We start from the raw sequence: 23171 nt of genomic DNA, 5'->3' as shown, positions 1-23171 counted from the left end.
ACACAGGACATCCCCCCACAAAGGGAATTATCCAGCCCCAAATATCAATAGTGCCAAAGTTGAGAAATTCAGGAACAAGTTTCTCAATTTATGAAATGATTCATGAATTTGAATTGTCTGTCAGTGAAAAATACACTGAACATTTGATATAAACAGCAAAGGTGTTTGTATGTCTCTCTTTAAGCACATTTTAAAAATAGTTGCCAAAAGGTGGTAGCTATCCCTGACAAATGCACATTGTGAATTGTCCTCTTTCAAGCCTGGGATTCCTTTAAACATGCCTGCTGGATTTGAGTACCTGCAGTTAAATAGTGTTGCTCTTGGCAGGGCTTGGTGAGCAAATGAGGTACGATCTCTCTGATCTCAGCAGTGTGCTCAGTCAGCCATGACCTTCTCAGTGTCTCTCCTTTCTACACCCTGTCTGCATTGAGCCACAGCCCAGGCAGATCTCAGTGGGGTGGCGAGAGATTACCACAGGGGAAAAATGCGGGACCCCATGGCGGAGGTTCATGTGGGGTTCAGGATAAATTGGAATGATTTCTGTTTTGCAATGAATATTATCCAAACTGTCTTTGTACTTTATCTAACTCCAAAAATATCTTTAAATTAAAAGCTTTTAGATGAAGCACTAGACAATGGAATAAAATTTTTATTAGAGAAATTGTGGTTATTTCAAATACTATTTGGATGTTGAGGGATAAGTTTTACACACGTGTGTGCGTTTGCACATTCACAATCATGTGTATGTGTGCACATATGAACAATAAAAGTCACTACACATTGAGAGTTATATTGCTTCTTAGGGCTTAAATAGGATAATCTTAGGACTATAGGAAAAACACAAAGTGATTTTGTTTAAAGCAACAAGCAGGATAACTTTGGCTGTTTTCCTCCTCTATTTCTACTATATTTGCACAAGATGCCAGTGCTGTGTTTTGTCTTAAAAACAAATCTTTATGGGAATAATAAGTTGTGAAAAATATTGTGATTTAATAGCTGATCAAATTCTTTTAATTTCAGTAAATGTGGTACTTACTCATTGTCTTAAAACCATTTTCATTGTCTCTGGTTTAATGCTGGTAATTTAAGATGTATGTCTAATGAAGTTTGTTCTTTTCCTTCCATTCTTAGAAATTATGTAACAGGTATCTTGTATTGTTGGGACTGATGACATTATAGTAGAAAGTTTAAATTAACAGGAACTGTGTATATACATGCACATGCACATGCACTCACGTACACATCTATGTCAGGAGTAGAAGAAGAACAAAGCCAGGAAATTAGGAATTTGACTGTGGCTCTGTATCTGAGCCACCTCCTGGTGTGCTGGCAGGGCCTCACAGCCATCTCGGTCATCTGTCTTTGCAGGAAGTGAGGTCCAGTGCAAAGGGTAGAGAACTGCAAAGTCAAGATGATCTTCTGGCTCAGAACTTCACTAGGAGAAAAAGGGTAGTTTGCCTGGAATGTGGAAAAAAATCATTACAAATAGTTGTATTTGAGTCAGAGAAGTGGTGTGATCAAAAAAAAGTTGAGATAGATTTTAGGTTTGAAATACATTTTCACGTACATATTTACACATACTCTGCATAAAATAAAACAGAACAGGGGCTGGGGTTGTGGCTCAGTGGTAGAGCGCTTGCCTTATACACGTAAGGCACTGGCTTCCATCTTCAGCACCACATATAAATAAATAGAGGTATTGTGTACATCTATAACTAAAAAAAAATTCAATACAGTAAAATAAAACAGAACAATCAATTTTTTTTTTCTGAAGTGAAGATAAAAAGAAGTATGTGCCAGGTGGCACAGTATTGACATTATATTAGATGCACAGGGCAAATGCAGTTTTTTAAATTTTCTATGCCTGTCTTCATCTTCCTGATGATTCTCCTTCTGCTAGCAGGTGGCAAGCTCTGGAGACACCAACATGGTGTCTGATCCCATTTATGTAGCGAGATGCAGCAGCATGCATAGGTCTGTAGGAAATGCCTGACTTCTTTAATCAGTACATAGCAAAAGTTGTAAGAGCAAAAACTCATAACCTGGGTATACTGGAAGGAGATGAGATCCCGGGTTTTAGCATCTCCTGGTTCCATTGAGAAATAAGCACCAACCATTACAGGAGGAAAGCATCATCCTCATAAAGGCCCTCTGATCTCCAGCAAATTAAGATTATTAAAATTAGACAATAAGATAACAAATAACCCAATCAATAAATGGGCCAAGGACCTGAACAGACACTTCTCAGAGGAGGACCTACAATCAATCAACAAGTACATGAAAAAATGCTCACCATCTCTAGCAGTCAGAGAAATGCAAATCAAAACTACCCTAAGATACCATCTCACTCCAGTAAGACTGGCAGCCATTAGGAAGTCAAACAACAATAAGTGCTGGAGAGGATGCGGGGAAAAGGACACTCTTGTTCATTGCTGGTGGGACTGCAAATTGGTGCAGCCAATTTGGAAAGCAGTATGGAGATTTCTCGGAAAGCTGGGAATGGAACCACCATTTGACCCAGCTATTCCCCTTCTCGGTCTATTCCCTAAAGCCCTAACAACAGCATGCTACAGGGACACTGCTACATCGATGTTCATAGCAGCTCAATTCACGATAGCAAGACTGTGGAACCAGCCTAGATGCCCTTCAATAGATGAATGGATAAAAAAAATGTGGCATTTATACACTATGGAGTATTACTCTGCATTAAAAAATGACAAAATCATAGAATTTGGAGGGAAATGGATGGCATTAGAGCAGATTATGCTAAGTGAAGCTAGTCAATCTTTAAAAAACAAATACCAAATGACTCCTTTGATATAAGGGGTGTAAACAAGGACAGGGTAGGGACGAAGAGCTTGAGAAGAATATTTACAGTAAACAGGGATGAGAGGTGGAAGGGAAAGGGAGTGAGAAGGGAAATTGCATGGAAATGGAAGGCGATCCTCAGGGTTATACAAAATGTCATATAAGAGGTAAGGAGGGGTAAGTCAAGAGAATACAAATGGAAGACATGATTTACAGTAGAAGGGGTAGAGAGAGAAAAGGGGAGGGGAGGGGAGGGGAGGGGAGGGGGGATAGTAGACAATAGGACAGACAGCAGAATACATCAGACACTAGAAAGGCAATATGTCAATCAATGGAAGGGTAACTGATGTGATACAGCAATTTGTATACGGGGTAAAAGCGGGAGTTCATAATCCACTTGAATCAAACCGTGTAATTTGATGTATTAAGAACTATGTAATGTTATGAACGACCAATAAAAAAAATAAAAATAAAAATAAAAAAAATAATGATACTAAAAAAAAAAAAATAAGATTATTAAACATGAACTCTCACTCAAGGAACAAAGAAACAAACCACCACCATCTGTCAAAATTGGCAGAAATAGAACATAAAGAGTTATCTCCAAAAATAACTTCCAAGTATGAGAATTATCAAATTCACAATGTAAAATTACTAAAACACATTAAATAAAATTATAAATCACAACAATGGGGGAGAGGCAAGAGAATATAAAAATGCCCATGCAGATTTGAAAAAGAACCAAAAGAACACAATACAGGTGTGTATGTGTGTGTGTGTGTGTGTGTGTGTGTGTATACACATACATAGAAATAATAATAATAATAGTGATAATAATAAATTAAATGGCTGACTTAAGTATTAGACTCCTGAAGAAAACCTAAATGGATCCAAGGAAATTACCCAGAATGTTGCAAAAAAAGGAAAAGAGAAGAAAATTATAGCAAAGCAAATTAAGAGATTAGAAGTTAAAATGAGAAAGTATAACTTGCTTTCCCAGAAGAAAAACAAGGGACGAAAGAAAATAGAGTGAAGAAGAGGAAATATTTAAAGAGATAATTGTTGCAAAATTTCCCAACCTGGATAAAAGACTCACACATACAGAAAACACTGTGTCTGGACACATTTGATTGAAACTCCAGCACACCAAAGACAAATGAATGTTTTACACTAACAAGAGGAAAAAGATAGATACCTGCAAAGTCATTACAGACTAGTAGCAAAAACTGGAAATGAGAATACAGTGGAAGAATACCACCAGTAGAAATTGAAAATAGTTTTCAGCTGTCTGGAACTGCACAGTGTTTTTGTGCAAAAAAGCTAGACCATTTCTTTACATTAAAGGAATTTTTAAAGAATATATTCTGGGGCTGGGGATGTGGCTCAAGTGGTAGCGCGCTCGCCTAGCATGCGTGCGGCCCGGGTTCGATCCTCAGCACCACATACAAACAAAGATGTTGTGTCCGCTGAGAACTAAGAAAAAATAAATAAATATTAGAAAAAAATAAAGGATAATGATATAATATCATTAAAAAGAGATTTTAAAAAAAAGAATATATTCTGGGGTGTAGATCAGTGGTAGAGGGGGTGCCTAGCATATGCAAGGCGCTGTGTTCAAACTCTAGCACTGAGAAAAGAAAAAGAAGAATGAATTCTCAGAAGGGAAATTATGCCTGAAGGCAGACTCAAGATAAAATGCTGAGAAAGGAAATTGATAAATACATGAACACACACAGCATTTACAATGTGAAGCTATGGATGAAATCATAGATTGTCTGAAGATAGAGAGCCAGAGAGTTATTCAGATTATCTGAAGGAAATTTGCAGATTTAAAATAGAGGGGGAACTTACTTTATTACCTCTAAGTTAATCTTTTTACAAGTGGAGATCCTATTTGATTATTGCACTCCTGAAAGTTATCTAACTATTCTTACGATGATATTTTAAGTTGGGTGCAGTGGCACATGCCTATAATCCCAGCTACCTGGGAAGTTAAGGCAGGGGGATTAGAAGTTCGAGGCATGCCTCTCTATAAAAATGGGGGAGTCTGGGGATGTAACTCAGAGATAGAACATTAATGGGTTCAATCCCCAGTATTGGGGGGGAAATGACATTTTAAGTAATGAAACTATTTCCCATTTATAGTTTATCAAAATATATTTTATATTTACATTTTATCATTTATATTTATATTTTATAAATATTCTAATCCTTGGTCCATGTTTTGGTTGAATGATAGACCCCAAAAGATATGTTCATTTTCTGGTTCCTGGAACCTGTGATAGTGATTTCATGTGATGAAAAATCTCTGGAGATATAACTAAGGTTCTTCAGATAAAGAGATGATTGTGGATTATCAGGTGAACCCTAAATCCAATGTTAAGTGTCCTGATGGGAAATAGAAGCAGTGAGGAGCAGGTTTAGAAAGGAGCAGGCCATGTGAAGATGGAGGTAGAGATTGGAATGTGCCCTTAGCACTGAGGAATATAAGGAGCTGTCAAGTACTAAAAGAGACAAAGAGTTTCTCCCAAAGATATCCCTGTAGAAGCATGGTCCTATAGGACTTCAGATATTCATTTCAGAACCATGAGACTACAGGTTTTTGTTGTTTTAAGCCACCTAGTTTGTGGTTGTTTGTATGGCAGCCATAGGAAATTAATACAGTCCTTAAAGGTTGTTATACTTTTTCTCAAAAAGGACAAATTAAATTTTAAAATGTAGTTCAGTGTCCACTTAATTTAATGTCAAAGCTAGTTTTTTCTTGGAATTCTGTGTCCTTTGTTTTTCTTCAAGATGGCTTACAGGTGCTCAGGACACAGTTGTGGCTTATCTGACCTTGTATTGACAAAGGGACAGATGGTATGCACAGGTCCATGTGGGACACTCTGCATGCCTCGTGGTCTTAGTGCAGAGCTATGCCCTTGCCTGGTAGCCATGCAGGTGGGATTGGTCCCAGGTCTGGCTCTTTTGGAGTTTGGTGGTTGTTTGTAAAATTCCCAGACTTCTCTTTTCCAAGGTTCTTAGGGTAGTTCAGATTCAGTCCTGGGTGGTCTTTCTCCAAAGCTTAATTTCCAGGAGCCCTCACCTCTCCACCTCTGGCCCAACTCAGGGTCTCTTTAGAGTCCCTCTGCACTGCTTAGCATGTGTGGATGCAGCTATTCTAAGTCTGTCTGGTGGACTCAGACATGAAGTGGGTCCTCTTGGAGATTCCTTCAGTCTATTTGATTATTTTATCCCATATGCCTTGGCCCAAAGAACGTGGGTGAGAAGACCAAGGTTCAACTCTTCTAACTTTACTCACACTCTGCTCCACTGGCCTTGATGGGATAGATGGGGAATCTCTCCTTTCAAGGACCACTGCCACATGCTACTAGCCTGTCCATCTTAAACTGGAGGAGGAACTTTGAACAGTGACCATGCTTGGCTTTTTTATGCTGAAATTATTTAGAATATTATTTTTCTAATTCTTATCACAATAAATATATCCACGACAGCAAACATTTATAATAGTGGAAGCACTTTACATTAATGCCATGTTCTGCAGCCTCTGAAATGTGTAGTACTTATTTGGTTCCTAGTGTAGATTTTGATCCCATTTTATAAATCAGACGATAAGAACATAATACACCTGCTTAAGATCATAATAGTGATAGAAGTACAGAATTATGGTTGCAAGTAACTGACACAGTGAGTGTGTTAGCCTTAGTTTTAGCATCCCACCTCAAAGAACTTGGCCTTTGTCTCGGCTTGGACAGGTTGAAGCCTGTTTCTAGTCCTGAGGTAGACTTCCATTCTTCCTCCTAATCAGATTCCTTGGTGCATGTCCATGTTCTACATGCTGGAGTCTCCTTCCCCTGCAGATTTTCCTTTAGTTCTTAGAGGCTCAGCTTTGAATTTAAAGAAATGGTAATAATATTTTATCCAACATATACTGCTGTTTGTAAAGTGGCTTTTTTTTTGCATGTTGTATTGACTGAACAGAAGTTCTGTTCTTTTCATTCTATCAGTACTAGTGAAACTTGTGATCCCAATCTTAGAGCTAATGTTTAGACTAAAATCCCTCTTTCATTTATCTTGTATTCTGAATAAGTGTTTATAAAGGTTATTGAGCTTATGTTGAAAGGGTAACCTGAAATGATTCAAGAAATGTTTACTAGCACTGCCTGTATGTAAGTCTACCTGCCTACTTTTGGCAATGACTATTTATTTAGACCTCAATCTCAGACTTTCAAAATCAAAGAATTATGATATACAGTCACAAAAGAAGTAAAAACTTTGAACTTTTCATTGACACTTAATTGTACATATCATTACCAATTTAATGTGATCATTATAATAATGAGTACTTATAAATTCTGTTAGCTTGATTTTTTCATTTATACATCAAACCTACTTCTTATTATCCTTATTTTATGAACAATGACATGCTGACATTCCTTTCATTTTATAGCAATTTATATCTGTGATACTATTTCATCTGCATTAATGTACCCTAGGTTTTACATGGCAAATGTTATTATTATATTAATATTATAAAGCATACCATAGTCTCAGAGCTGTTCAATGGTTTGTGTGAGCTGACACAAACTATTAAGTGAAAGAGCTGGCCTTTGTTCAGCTCCGTTGGGTTGGTTTTCTTGATATTTTTCCTAGGTAGGGATTTCTAAATTAAGGCTATTAGAAATAAGGTATGTATTTAAAACAAGTACAATGGCTTCATTATCCACATATGTGATAATTTATAACCACTGGAGCCATCTCACAGGAAGGGGGTACATCCTGCTTTTCTCTGTGGGTCATTGAAAGCAGCACAGGGCTGGAGACAGACTCAGAACATGTGCTGATACCTGTCCTGCCTTTCCGCCTTCATTTGCATATTTGGGATGGTTGGGAAAAGTGAACTCTGAGGTCTCAGCCCTCATGTTCTGTTACTTAATATAGTTCTCTTCTAAAAACATCAGTCCTGTGTGATAAGTAATAAAAAACGAGAAGAGGAAATTTAAAAAAAAATATTGCTTCATTACAATGATACATATTAGTGGGGTTTGTTGTTAGATATTCATACATGCATACAACATAATTTGGTCAATTTCATTCACCAAGTCTTTCCCCTTTCCCTTCCTTCCTCTGTCTCCCAGGTTCCCATCTTCTACCCTAAGGAGAGTAGATTTTTAAGCCTCATCTAAGAATTAATTGGTGAAACATATGATTGCAAAAATATTATTTAAAATTAATCTAAAACTGAAGTTAAGAATACTACTTTATTTGCTATAATATTAAAACAAATAAAGTATTAAGGATCAAATTAAACAAAAGAAGTACAGCCGGGTATGGTGGTGAATGCCTGTAATCCCAGCAGCTAGGGAGGCTGAGACAATAGGATCACAAGTTCAAAGCCAGCCCCAGCAAAGGTGAGGCACTAAGCAACTCAGTGAGACCCTGTCTCTAAATAACATACAAAATAGGGCTGGAGATGTGGCTCAATGGTTGAGTGCCCTTGAGTTCAATCCCTAATATCTCCCCTCAAAAAAAAGTACAAAATTTTTTCTTTGGACACTATTAAACATTGTTGAGACACATTTACAAAGTCCTGCGTTCATGGACTGGATGGCATAAGATTGTTAGAATGGAAACACTCTCCAAAATATTGACTTACTAAAATCCCTATCAAAATCTCAGTTGGCATTTTGGCAGAAATCAAAAGGCTGATCCTAAGATTTATTTGGAAATTCATTGAGTGAGAATAGCCAAGATAATCTTTAAAAAGTTGAAAGTTGGGGACCTGGGGATATAGCTCAGTTGGTAGAGTGCATGCCTTCCCACACAAGGCCATGGGTCAATCCCCAGCACCAAAATAAATAAATAAATAAATAAATAAGTTGGAAAATTCATACTTTCTGATTTTAAAATTTACCAGAAAACTACAATAGTAAAGACTCTGAATAAGGATGAACATAGAGATTAATGAACTAGAGTTGAAATAAGCATTCACATTTATGACTGATTCTTCATAAAAGTGCCAAGAAAATTCTGTGATGAAAAGGTAACCTTTTCAACACATAGTGCCAGGTCAGCTGGATTTCTTCATGCAAATGTATAAGCTGGACCCTTTCATCACAGTGTACAAAAATTAACTAAAAATGGATCTAAGACCCAGATATAAGAACAAAAGCTGTAAAATTCTTAAAAGAAAATACAGGAGTAAATCCACATGACCTTAGATTAGACAAAGCTGTGAGTATGACACCAAGAACACATGTAACAAAACCAAAATAGGCCAATTGGGCTTTATCAAAATTAAAATTATTTTTGTGTTTCGAAGGGCATTGTTAAGAAAGTGAAAAGACAACTGCAGAATGAGAGCAAATATTGGGGAATTACATTTGATAAGAGACTTGAATCTGGCGTATGTAAAAACTCTTAAAAGACTTAAGACAACCCTGTTTAGAAAAAAAAAAAAAGTAGGCAAACGATCTGAGTAGACATTTCCCCAAAGAAAATGTACAAAAGTCCAGTAAGCATATTAAAAGATAGTTGCTTGATGTCATTAGTGATCAGAGAAATGTGAATCAAAACCACGTGAAATACCACTAAGTACCCACTAGGGTAGTTGTGATAGAAAAGACCTTAACATGCTGGAGAGGAATTAGAGAAATCACTACCCTATTGCTCTGCTGGTGGGAATATGAAGTGCTCCATCTACTTTGGAATACAGTTTACAGTTGCTTAGTAGGTTAAATAGAGACTCGCTATGTGACCCAGTAATTCCACCCCTATATACCTCAAATAAATTAAAATGTGTCCACACAAGTACTTGTATTCAAATGTTCATAGAAGCATTTTTCATCAGTGGAAAGATGAAAACAACCAGGTCTTCAACTGATATGTGGGTAAATAAAATGCATTTTTCCATATAAGAGGATATTATTTTGCTATAAAAAAAGGAATTGTAACATGGAGCATGGCATCTGGTAGAAACCTGAAGAATGAGATTCATGGACAACAGAAGTTGAAAGCAAAGTCTAGGAATTTATTGAAGCAAAGCAAAATAACCCCCTTGGGAGGGGTACCAAGAGGGTTGCTAGTGGGCCAGTCCTGTTTAGGAGTTTATAAATGTCTGCTAGGGGTAACGTTTTATACTCATTGGTTATAATAAGAGGAAGTCATGCTCAAGTCTAATTCTGGGTAAGACACCCAGTGTCCACAAGATATCCATGTGGTCCCATGTCCAATCAAGATGTTGATCACAGGTTATTCCCTTTTTTGGAGAGGCTGTGGGCTCCATAGCATGCATGCCTTTTTTAGGTAAGATATTCACAAACTCCTTAGCAACAGTTTGGGGTTTTTTTCCTGCTGATCATGGAAGGCCTCTCCAGGTGCCCAATTCTCTGACTGCCTGGACTTTTCTCTACCTCCTGATCTCAGAATGATGTACCAATTGAAGCTATAACATGGATGAACCCTGAAAAACTCCACACAAAGTGAAAGATTCTAGTCCCAGAAGACCAGGTATTATATAATTCCATTTATATGAAGTATCCCAATAGACACATCTATAAATAGGTCAGCCTGGGTTTATTGGTCCATCTTCTCCTCTCTGCTGCCTGATAGCAGGGGCTGCCTTTTCTCTTTCAAATGTTCAGCTTGTGCCATGTAGTACTCAGGTAATACTGGCTGAAAGAATAAATTAATAAAACAAGATCAAATGTTTCCATTAGACTCCTAAGCATTGCTTTCCTGCTAACTAGAAAAATCTGAACTGTTTATGTTGGTCTAATAATAATTTGGCATCACTGGTTTACCTGGCATACTTTAGAATGATAGTTCAGTCCTGACATTAAAGTAAAAACAGACATCAGAATATGTAAATTCAATTATAAAGTTAATTTTTAAAAGTTAATGGAAAGTTTACTAATTAGTAATATACTTAGAGGAATTGTAGCCAATAAATATATCCTTTTTTAACCCACTTTGGGTACTGGGGATTGAACCCAGGGGCACTAATCTACATCCCCAATCTACATCACTAATCTACATCACTCCACCCCCTTCCTTTTTGGAAAAAAGTCTAAGTTGTTTAGTGCCTTGCAAGTTGCTAAGGCTTTGAACTTTTGATCCCAAAATATATCTTCATTTCGAAAGACTGAAGGGCCTCTGTATGTTTTACAAACTTTTCTATGGAAAGTTTAAACTCCAGTTTTTTTAATGTGCCTTGTGAGTTGAATATTTGAATTCCCACAGCAGTACAATTGGTTTCTTTAATGATATTTGTATAAATGTATATATCAAGTTGGTGGAATGAATTTAGTATGTGTTTGAACCTGTGATAGCCCACATTCTTGCCAAAATTTAGAAAACCTACTTAGAAATATTCCCCTTATTCCTATGCCAGTTTTAATAGAAGCCAAAACCTTTCATCATATTTGCTTCCCTTCTTCATTCATAGAAGAACAAAGGTAAAGCTATTGATATGTGATAAGTTATGATATCAATGTTTCTGAACCATATGAAGCCATAGTAGTGCACATGTGTATTATTATCTTGAGAATCTGGCATGAAATGGTGTTCTCTGGTAATGTTACCTAAATACAGAGGTGCAGATAAAATTGCCTTAGTGGAGCCTTTTAATTTTATCCTTCTTCGTAATTTCTTAAAAGGAGATAGAAGCTGGGCATGGAGGTATGTCTGTAGTTCCTGCTACTCAGGAGTTTGAGGCAGGAGACCGGCCTGGGGAATAAAGTAAGACCCTATCTCTTAAGAGAAAAAAGTGAGAAAAAGAATAAAACAAACTAAAAGTAAATAGAGATTTTCATTAAAAAACCAGAGAACATTAAAATAATTTGTTTTTTTCTTCAGTTTATACTGCCTTTCATCCAATCATTTAAAAACATTTCTACAAAACTCAGGAGGCCATTTCTGTAGATAACATTTACATGAAGTTGGAAAATGGCATTGCACAAAGTATGGTGTAGAGAAACTTTTGACTTGGAATCATGTCATTCTTGATATTTGTGTGGCTGTGCAGGTTTCTGAATAAGAGCGATCACCACTTATTTTGTTAAGAGAAAGGCAGCCCAAATAAATTTTCTTTTTGGTTTCCTTTCACTAGTTATACTCTGTGAACTAAGTTACTTTCCCCCCCTCTTCCCATGGGCCCCAAAATAGCCTTAGTAATAGGAATATATGATGTTTGTGTTCTTAAAAAAAAAAATCAGGGTGGTCTTAGATGTCTGTCTTCCATTCTGGCATTTCCCTTTATACAACCCGTTAGAATTTTTTGTTTAAAAACTGGCATTCCAATAGCTTTTCTTTGGCCTAATGCCTGGCTTGCATATTGAAGCAGCAAATTAGGAATGTTAAGATGTCCCCTAAAGAAAAAACGTTTGTTATGAAAGTAGAGCTGATGTGACACTTAGAATTAGACCTTCTTAACTTGTCTAAATGACAGTTAGTGATCTTTTTTCTTTTTCTTTTCTTTTATTATTTTAAGCAGGATAGGGGTTGGGGGTGGGGGATTGAAAGAAATGCCCTTGAAAGAAATGCCCAGAGGCTGATGCTGTGTTTGGTTCACTAAACTGTTACATGTCAAATGTACTTCACTGATAATACATCTTTTGTCTCTTTTTAGGAGCTAATTTTGTTACTCGAAAAATTAGCCGATCAGTAGCTAAGATTTACCTTGGACAACTGGAATGTTTCAGTTTGGGAAATCTGGATGCCAAACGAGATTGGGGCCATGCCAAGGACTATGTAGAGGTAGGAACTAACTCATTATATTCTTACAAAGACCCATATGGGTTGATGTTTTAAAGGCATGTGGTGAAAAAGCATGAGCTCTAGGTGGTGGCATACAGACTTTTGCTAATACACTTATGTTTAAACTCATATTTTCAATTGAAGGCTTGTTAGTTCAGGAGTGCTTACACTGAATGCTATTTGAATGAGGAAATCTTTCAAAATTCTTATTTTAATTAGTTAAAACAAAGGAGCTGGTAGTACTTTGGATGATGGATGGTTAGACAGAGGGGGAAAAAATGTTACAGTGTTGGTTTTTCTTCTTTCTAAAGCTTTGATCCCTACCCACGTTGTTTCACCTTCTGTCTTTCCTATCCAATACACACAAAACCTACCGTGAAAGAATTTTTTGGATATAAAATATTTGTTCTCATATTTTTAAGAAATAATAACCAATCTCAATTTTTATAATCTAAGACCTTTAGATCTACATTATTCTTTGAAATCCCTGTGATAGTAATTGTCTTATGGAACTTTGGTTTCTGCTGCTGAGGAGACTGGCCTTGTCTCTGCACACTTCTTGCTACCACCAATGATCCTTGTCTATCAAATAGAGATGCTCAATGATACTACTGCTGAATAATAGATATACTTAAAGGGAAATTTTTCAGGTTCACTCTTGGGATTCCTACACAAGTTACATTTGGGTTTTGGTTACCAGGGTTATGTGCATGAGTAGTATGATTTTTCTGTTCTGTAAACAAATGGTTACCTTTTCCTTTGCCCTAATTAGTATGCTTTGAAATCTCCAGACATGTGGCCAGACATGAATGAGCAGAATAGCAACATTGTCCTTTTCCCTAGAGTCATCTGTCTTCATCATTCAGGTGCTCACAGATCTCCTATGCTCCTGTGGCTCTCTGTCTTATAGGATTTCTGAGAAACTAGGTATGGCATCCTTGTGCAATGATGTGATTCAAAAAGAAACTTGAACATTTATAAAAGAAAGAGAATAAGTAACTCATTTGCTAACAGATTAGCTTCACCTGTGTTTTTATTTTTTTATAACAACTAAAAATAAGTATGTTCCTGAATACCTAATACTAATTTTTATTATGGATGGAAAAATTAGCTCTGATTTAAATTTCAGATAGTGCAACATTTTGATCCTTTAAATATGAACTTCTATTATTACAAAGAAGCAGTACTTATATATAAAATAGATATATTTTAAGAGAACTATATAAAAAATGCATAGGTCCACACTATTAAAAATTATGAAGGTGGGAGAATGGAGATAAGGGTAAAAGAAGATAACATTATTCTTATCTAACTTTAATGGCCTTTCCTACTAAAAAACACAAGGGAAATTTTGTAAAAATAGATATTTTCTCGGTGATATATTGATGTGTAGCATCTTAGCAATTTGCATATACTTAGAAATACATGGAAAGTATATGAAAACACTTTTCCTGATTTAGGGATCAAATATATTAAATTCTATTCTATTTTATTTGCACTTGGGCAAAAAAAAAAAAAAAAGAAGTTTGTATTGGAGCTGAGATGTCATGCCAGCCTGGTGGTAGTATTCATTACTGGTTATTGTTTTTCTTTATGGTTTCTATTTTTCCCATATCTTTGAAATGAACACATATAAAACTTTGTGATTGGGAAGGGAAATGACATTTTTAAATGAGACCAAAAAATTTCTAAAAAGGACTATAGAATAGGTACATAAGTAATAAGAAAATATCTTGTGAACTAGTGACTCTGGTAGAGTCTCACTCCCCAAGGACAAGTCTAGCACTACTAGTGGGTTTGGCTCAAATCTTAAACAAAACACCCATATTTGAATTCATATAAAATAAAAATATTTATAAACATTTTTGTCGCAAATATTTCAAAAACAGTGGCCAAAATGTCCAGACAAGATTAAGATACTCAGGCCTTTTACTAAAAATGTGAAATTGTTACTTTCCATGGCCACACACACACACACACACACACACACACACACACACGCATACGCATGAGTGCCCACTGGCGCACTCATATACATACACACATACATTCTCACAGTTCAGACAGTCTCCTTGACATCTAAGACTGGATTTGCTCCACAAGACAAGTGGATTTTGTGCATTAAGGATTCTCCTGGGGTTCTAATAGTAACACATGTTGATGATGTAAGAAGCATTTTATAGTTCTCATTTATGTGTACTGAAAAAGTCTCAGTTTGTAAAAAGATACCGTAAATAACTAAGCACTCATAGTTTGCAGCTCTCTACTTAAAGGAATATTGCTGTTTCTTGCAATTTTAAATGTATTAAAATGACGTTATTCCAGAGACTTATGATTAAAATTAATTTGTTGCCAAAGTTAAAGTCAACAATCAGTAAGATTAAAAAAGGAGAAGCACTGTTTGTTTAAAACATATGTGCATCCTGACAGGGTAATCAGCTTTAGGATGAAGAATTATTTGCAAGTATAGATCAAAGAAGTCATAATAGCATCTCATTTACACACGTTTTAATTATATAATCCCTCTCATTTAAACAAAAATGTCAATCAATCTTTAGATTAAGTGATGTATCCATTTTTACTTGTAGATGAATTTCCCTCTTGAGGAGTAGAGAACATTTGCCCCTCATGATTTAAGATGGGTGCACAGGATCCCAGCTGTGCCATTGAATTGCCCCCAGCTTTAGAGAAGTTGTTATATCTCCCTTTGCCCATCAGTAAAACGGACATAATAACAACCCTGTAAAAAATTAGCATTAACATGCTGGGCATATGTGATTAAATTCTACCTCTGTCTTGTCAACATTTTTGCAACAATTTGTACAAAGTCATTTCCTGTGGCTGATTCTGGTTCATTAGCATCCAAGTGTAGTCTTGCTTTCTAGATCAAAGTGCTTTAAAAATTACTTAAATGGATAAAACTTATTTCAACTTGAAAAAAAAAGAACATAAAAAACTGTATAATGTTATATTTCAACTTGAAATAAAGAAAGAACATTAAAAAACTGTATAATGTTATATTGTATTTCAAAATAGACGAGTCATAGGGACTTAAATCTTTCCAATGTTTAAATATAAGCATTTTTAAACATGCAAAATAATCGAATAAATTGTATTGTGAACACCCAGTTATCTACCACCCAGATTCTATATTTAACATCTAATTCTGCTGCATTTTGAAAATAAAAATACTATTTAGATAATCACTGTCATGCTAATAATAGCTGACAGCTGTAAATACATAATAGATACAAATACAAGTTGTCAAAAATTTATATTTCTTGTAATATATACTTAGACAGCAATTTGAACTTTTAAATTATTTTTTCTTAGCAACTATTTACCTGAACCCTTCACTCCCTGTTTTATGCTGCCTACCTTCCTGTACCTTCTTGAGAACACACTGCAGGCATGCATACCATATTCCAGCTGACTGCCAGACAACACTGCAGTGGTGGCAGTGTAAAGAGCAAAGGAAAAAAAACTCTAACTTTTCAGAATATATATTCATTCCACATATATTGAGTATCTCCTGTGGTCGTAGTTCTAGTTGCTGCAGACAACTAGCAGTCTTCTAAGCTTTTTCTAAAGCCAGATATGACTGAAAATCTTATATTGTACAAGGTTAAACAGATTTATTTATAGTAGGACTGACTGCCCAAAACTGATATGTTAATGTGGACTACAGACAATTCAGATTGGTAGGGGATTTCCCAAACTTATTTGACCTGGGAATCCTTGGAATGAAAAAAAAAAAAGTATAAATACATAGAAGTACTATATAGAGTTAGCAAATGGTACCATGTGCTGGAATAGAATTTATTCTATTCCAGAGTTTGATTAACAAAATTTCACTGTGATCCCCTGTTGATTAAAGTATCTAGAACATAACTCTGGCCAATAAAATATTGAGACATAAGCTAATTGGTAGGAGCTACACTGGGAGTAAGTTGAAGCTTTTACCACTCTCAAGAGGCTCCCATTCCTTTGGGAGACACAGATAGTTAAGAGACCAGGTCCAAGACTTTCAAGGACTTGGCAAAAGCTATTTATGGATTGGTAAGAGGTTTCCCTCCTAGGAGCCAACCCCATAGATGGCCCTGGAGAGTTCTATCATCTGGAGGAAATCCAGGATACATTCAGATTATTAGGGATTGGCTTAAAGTTCTTCTGAATGTAGTATCATATTATTCTAACCACTCATTTAATTTTGGTGAGGGGAGTGTGGGTGTTAGAAGGAGGGTTTGTATAACATACCATTTCCAGAGAGTTGGAAAATTCTGCTTTTCTCCCTCTTCTCTTCCTGATTTTAGTGGTCCAAGGGGCAGAGAGACATATGGAAGTTAAGATCTGATAGGGGTATATGTGAGCTCTTGCTGTACCTGTGATTCCAGCTGTATCAGGCAAAGATGCAGAGGGTATGTCTGGGGAGGTGTATGCTGAAGTCTCCCTCCCCTTCTGTCCATTGAACCTTCAATGAGTGGACCTTCATTGCAGCTTCTAATTCTCAGCTGCTGCAGAGACCCTTCTGCAGGGAACATAAACTATGACCAGACCTGGAGAGAACTGACCCACTATTTCATCATCTTTTCTTCAGTCCACATTTTACATCCCATGTTATTATAAATCTGAAAGGAAAACATACCATTTAAACTTTCTGAGGTCTTTTTTTAAAGGAAATTCCTGTCTGGAGCATCACCAGCAACCAGTGTGTTTGTGTGTGTGTGTGTGTGTGTGTGTGTGTGTGTGTGTGTGTGTGTGTGTGTGTGTCTACATTCAGGAGAGTAGCATGTAAAAGTAGCTTTTTGTGTGTTTCAGTTATATGAAGTGTTAATATTGTCAGAATTCATATTTTAGTAAAGCCTCACTTAATAAAGAGGTGAGGCTCTGCTTGTAAAATGACCACAGAGTGACACACACTGAGTTTCTGTGGAGATCTCTCATTGAACAGTATCATTAAGATTTTTATGGTGCAGTGGAAGATGGTATATGAATATATGCAGAGCGCTCTGAGGGGACTTTCCTGGAAAATCTATTCTAATGCAGTCTTTGTCAATTGATAGGGAATAAGGTGAATGATAGGATTTCTACTACCTGCAAAAGTCTGAGCCCATATTCTTACTTAGGAATCTGAGATGTTCTTGATTGAATAGAAAATATGCCAGTGACCTGCTCATTGAATACATTGTGATGCTCACTATGTGTTTAATTTTGAGTTTTTATGTTGACTAGTGAGGTATCGACTGCTATTTTCCATTGGAGGGGGAATCTTCTAACCTTCTAGAGGTCTGTTTTATATAGTATTTGAAATATACTCAGGAGTCTAAGGCAGGAGGATAACAAGCGTAAAGCCAGCCTCAGCAACTGAGTGAGACCCTATCTCAAAAACAAAAAATTAAAAAAAGAGCTGGGAGTGTGGCTCAGTGGGTAAGCACCCGTGGATTCAGTACCTGGTACCAAAAGAAAAGAAAAGAACTAAATAAACAATATTCCCTTTATCAGTATTTAGAGGAACATGATGTTTTATTTTCTTTCTTTTTTTTTCTGAACAAACCAAACATTTATAGAAAGGTAGCTCAAGGAATTGCCTTTAAATAAATAAATAAATTAATAAATTTATTAAAAAAAATGAAAGAATGATCTTATGGGGGAGAGGAGGCTTGTAACAGTTTCCTATATTTTTGAAATCGAAAGTGTCTGCTCTGAGTAACTATTCCTGTTTCTAAAGAATATACTATTCACATCCAAGTAAAGAAGAAAACAATTTTTTCTCCTTTTTCTTTTTCTGTTATCTGTGGTTTTGGTTTAAGCATTGTACAGAAAACTTTTTTTTTCCTTTTCCCTTTTCTTTTTCTCTTGGTGGTACTAGGGATGAAATCCAGGCCCTTACACATGCTAAGCAAAGATTCAACAGTTGAGCTACAACCCAGCCCTATGTAGCAAACCTTTAAAATTTCAGTGTAGTATTTAAAATAAGCCAAGACAAATTCAGAAGGTCATAGTTGTCTGTTTCATCTGGCCAAGTCTCAATTTGTTGGGAATGACAGCTCATGAGTGGCCATGTCCTTCAATCAAAAACTACAGGCCCCATTTAATTGTCTTAATGAAAGATAACTATCTGTGTTTCTCAGTTGAGTTATCCATCATGCACAGATAATTTAGAAACATAAAAATGGGTGCATTTTTGGAGGACATTTTCAGCTTGATTTTAAATATATAATATTTAGCATATGATATTAAATTAGAAAAGCAGTTTGTGTATGTGTGTGTGTGTGTGTGTGTGTGTGTGTGTGTGTGTGTGTGTCTAGAGAGAGAGAGGGGGTGGGGGGGATGGAAGTGCAAATAGATGGACCTCCAAGTTCTGTAGGCATGGAGCCTGCTGGCATGAGTTAGGAAACCTTGCTTAAATGTCATTTACATTCTAATGGGTAGCAATTAACCACTTAGAGGAAGCTTATACTCCACCCTTTGATCCATCACTCCCATTGATGCCCAGTGTCATCATCCCATTGTGGATCATAAAGTGACACTTGTCCCTAAGAAAGTCTTGGTTCAAGCTCTCAGAATGAAAGCCCTAAGAAGACAGTATTAAAGGTGCCTTTCATGCTTCCACAAGGATACATTCACATTCCCTGTATAGGGAAAATTCCTTAAGCTTCTTCCCTCAGCCCTGTTTGGCCTGCCCTTCCCACTTCTCCCCAGCACTGTGTGTGTGTGTGTGTGTGTGTGTGTGTCTCCCTTGCCCTAGGTCTCTTGCCCCCAGCTTCTCTTCCAGGTCAGGTCTACTTCCACCCACAAACAAAATTATTTAATTTTAATAACAAGACTAATCATGTGATATAGATGGAATTGCCTCAAATAACATCACATAAATTTAATGATAATTTTGTGATAAATACAGATTAATGATAAATTCCTTAGAAGGTATTGATCTTCAGTGTTTCACTTTAATCCTAATGCCCTTTGGAGAGAGCAAAATGGTTTATAGTTAAGGCAATATTTCTCTTATATTCATGTGCTCTGTGGACAAGAATACTATAAATTAATTTATCTTTCTTCCTCTGGCACACACATGTGCACACGCTCATATTCTCTCTCTCTCTCTCTCTCTCTCTCTCTCTCTCTCTCTCTCTCTCTCTCTCACACACACACACACACACACACACACACACACACACACACACATCCCACGCCAAAAGTAAAAATCTGTTTTAAAATTCATTCTAAAATATCATTTGTCTTTGTCTTATTTATTGAGCACCTTTATGGCAGGAAATCATTTATCAAAATTACATCTTTTATTCTCAGGGAACTTGGTGGGAAGGCCCTGGGGCTCTGCCTTGTCACTTTGTGGACCACTGGAGTGCCCTCAAGGAGTCCCAGGTTTCCAGGCTCAGCTTCAGGGGATCATTTAATACAAATGAGTTCATCATGCCTTTGCATCCACAGCCACAAAAATGAAACCTTTATAAAGTTGAATGTTTCCCAAAGCAAAGAAATGCATTTTATTTTCTGCTTCTATTTAGTCCATTCTAAAACACTTGTCTTCTGCTTATTCTCTGTAAGGGAATCACAGCAATGATTCACAAAGATTCTCCTAATCCTTTTTTCTTAGGTTAAAAAGAGTTTGATCCCTTCTGCTAGTGTTGGATCATTTGAATTTTTAAGATAGATTATGGGTTTTTTCTTTCTTTTTTTTTTTACCTGTTGACTTTAGTGAAGCTGTGATAACATAGCTTTGCAGTGCAAGTTGATCCTAAAAGTCACTTGAATTGGTGGGGTCATCTGTCCTTGTGATCTATGGCTGATTGTCCTCAGCAGTAGTGGTGAGGCCAGGTGACATGGGACAGACATTGCAGGAATTCAAATATGTATTGTGTTGTGAGGGAGATATACCAGTAACATAGACCAAACGCATTCATGTCATTCCACAATGTCAGAATTAATTGGATAACAATAAATTCATAAGCTACACCACTTTGAGAAGTTGCCATTTACAGAATTCTCAATGTTCACCTAATAGTTATAATCTGGGCAAACACAGATTGTTTTATACCAATCTTAATTACTAATATCTATTAAACTCAAGTCATTCATCACACTTTATACAATGATATAAACAGGTCACAGAAAGACTAAGAAAGGGTAAAGGGGTTCAGGAGACTGGACTGAGAGCAAAGGCCCAGAGCAGATATGAATGCAAGAGTCAGTACAGGTGGTCATATGAGATTAGAAACCAGCCAGTGAACTTGTTCAAGGCACCAAGATGTCAAAACACAGAACCAGGGTCTGAACAGGTGGCAGCTTCAGAGTGTCAGCTTTAGGTATCAGCTTGGAGTGGGCCAAGCATCCTTGTGGGCTGGAGAAATGACACTGAGCTAAAGCCCAGAAACAGAGAATCAGAGGATTGTCATTGTGGTGATTTTCCTGGGCAAGGTTCATGACAAATGATCAGGTGACACAGTCATTGTGCCACTGTGTCTGGTCTTAGGAGGTACCTCCTTTTATTGGGCTTCAGAAAAGGGACACTTCATTTGGTGGTCTGGTATCTTTGATGAGCCCATGGACCTGATTTATCTGATATGGGGTTTTGATATGCCTATGTATCCATGTGCTTCTGATTTAATTCATTAAGTTCAAAGGTTATCATTTTTATTAGCATGATTATTTGTCAGTTTTTTTTTCTATGGTTGTGCCAGGTAGATGTGATTTTTTACTTATATAAATAAGGTGTAGAGTAATTCCACCTCAGCACTTAAACACAAACTGAAGAAACTCCTGGCAAACAACTGCTTTGTAAAATGAGTAACTCAGGGTTAGGTACAGCCTGCTTTCCACATGCATCATGGAGTAACTCAGCAGTGCACAACCTGCTTTCCACAGTTGTATAGGAATAGGTGTTTGACATCTTCACTTGCAGTGCAATCACCGTAAAATAGGCTAGTGAAGTTGTTAAATGTCCTACTCTGCCTTGCTATTGAGAATATTCAAAAGCCATTGTCCTCTTGGAGTTAGATTTCCAGAGTTCCCAGCTTTTTGGAGCTACTTCAGAAACTATAGGCATATCATACATATAAGTTAAACATGTTCCATATGCATGAATTTAGGGTAGAGTTAAATGAAGTTCTCCTGAAAAAAAAGAACTGGACTTCCACTAAGCCCATTTAATTCACAAGGACCATTCTACAGAAGCAGAATTATCTAAAGGCAAAATTGAGAAGTCCTTTGAGAAATTGTCTTTGCAATGTCGGTTTAAGATTCAAATATGGAAATTTTTAGAAAAGTTCTCAAAAAAAATGAAATCACTCCTTAGGATAGCTCCCCTAGGTACCTCTCAGGGTTATATAAGAATACTTAGGACCAGTTGTGCTTGCTATGTTTCTCATATCATAGAGAGAATGACTGAGCACAACTCACTGCTGTTCATTTCTTCCTTCAAATATGAGAGGAGCAGGACTTCTGAGGATAGTGACTTTAGGACTGTTATCTCTCTTCAGTCCATCTAGTAAGCTCCTGGATGGCAGGACCTGATTCCTAGTCCCATTTTTCATTAATTGCACCTCGAAGTGTGTCTGGTGATATCAGCTGCCCAGTAAATACTCAATCATTTCTTCATAAAATCCTACCCTACTATTTATTTATAAAATTTGTTAAAATGAAACCTAACTATATGAAATACGTTTTATTTCTTGTATTAGTAAAAGATGTTTTCTTAATATAAGACATTTCCCACTGACCATTATCTTTCCACATTCAGGTTGAGTTGTGATATGTTTACTTGATTGCAGCAAAATGTTTCTGAGCATGTTTCTGTCTGATTGCTTGTAAGCCATAAGGGACACTGAGAAGTGCCTGTATGTTCTTCTATAGTGGTCATTTCCTAATTATTTTTAGATTCTACTACAATCTAGATTTCTACTATTAGACTTTATTCTTATTTTTAAAGATGGATTTCTGAGCAGATAGAAGAACAGAATGAATGATAAACTGGCCCTGACTTACAAAACGAAATTTAAAAATCACAAAAACTTCATTTATTTACTGGTCAAATGCTCCTGGGCATGCCTGATAACATGCCATCATCTCATTCAGAAATCTCTTTATTTGCATGCTCGTCAGTGTATTTTGCTTTTAGTTTTCCAGGGTCTTGTTTTTAATAGATTCTTCTAAATGGACCCAAATTTCCATCACAGATACTATTGTTACAGAAAATCTTAAGATTCTTCTGTTATTTCTTCCTATCTTACAATTCTAACACATACACAAAAAGTAGAAGCAGGTCACCTTCTAATAATGAAACTTTGCTTTTACATATATGTGAAATTTTAAAGAAGTGTGTGTGTGTGTGTGTGTGTGTGTGTGTATGTGTGTGTGTGTGTATTGCTAGGGATTGAACTCAGTGTCTTGCCATTACTGAGCATGTATTCTACCACTGAGCTATATCCCTAGCCCCCAAAAGATTCTTATATAGAAGTGTTTAACAGTAGCTGTAGAAAACCTACACACACTGTGTAGGAAGAAGAAAAGCATTCTGCAGTATCATGTCAGGTTCTTCATCTGTGGGATTTCATTCCCTTCTGGCTGTACTTCACCTACATGTTCAGAGG

The 23171-nt window shown here is 36.5% G+C and overlaps 1 protein-coding gene across 1 annotated transcript in view; it reads left to right on the top strand.

Annotated features, from left to right (window-relative positions):
- Gmds (GDP-mannose 4,6-dehydratase) overlaps window positions 1–23171 on the top strand; it is a 632956-nt gene that overhangs the window by 313678 nt on the left and 296107 nt on the right. Inside the window, exon 7 of the mRNA XM_026398920.2 lies at window positions 12437–12564. Within this exon, the coding sequence (XP_026254705.1) occupies window positions 12437–12564 (128 nt within the window). The remainder of the gene's footprint in view (window positions 1–12436; window positions 12565–23171) is intronic.

This window comes from Urocitellus parryii, chromosome 8 (assembly GCF_045843805.1).
Source record: "Urocitellus parryii isolate mUroPar1 chromosome 8, mUroPar1.hap1, whole genome shotgun sequence".
Taxonomy (NCBI): domain Eukaryota; kingdom Metazoa; phylum Chordata; class Mammalia; order Rodentia; family Sciuridae; genus Urocitellus; species Urocitellus parryii.
This window is presented reverse-complemented; position numbering and strand designations above follow the sequence as displayed.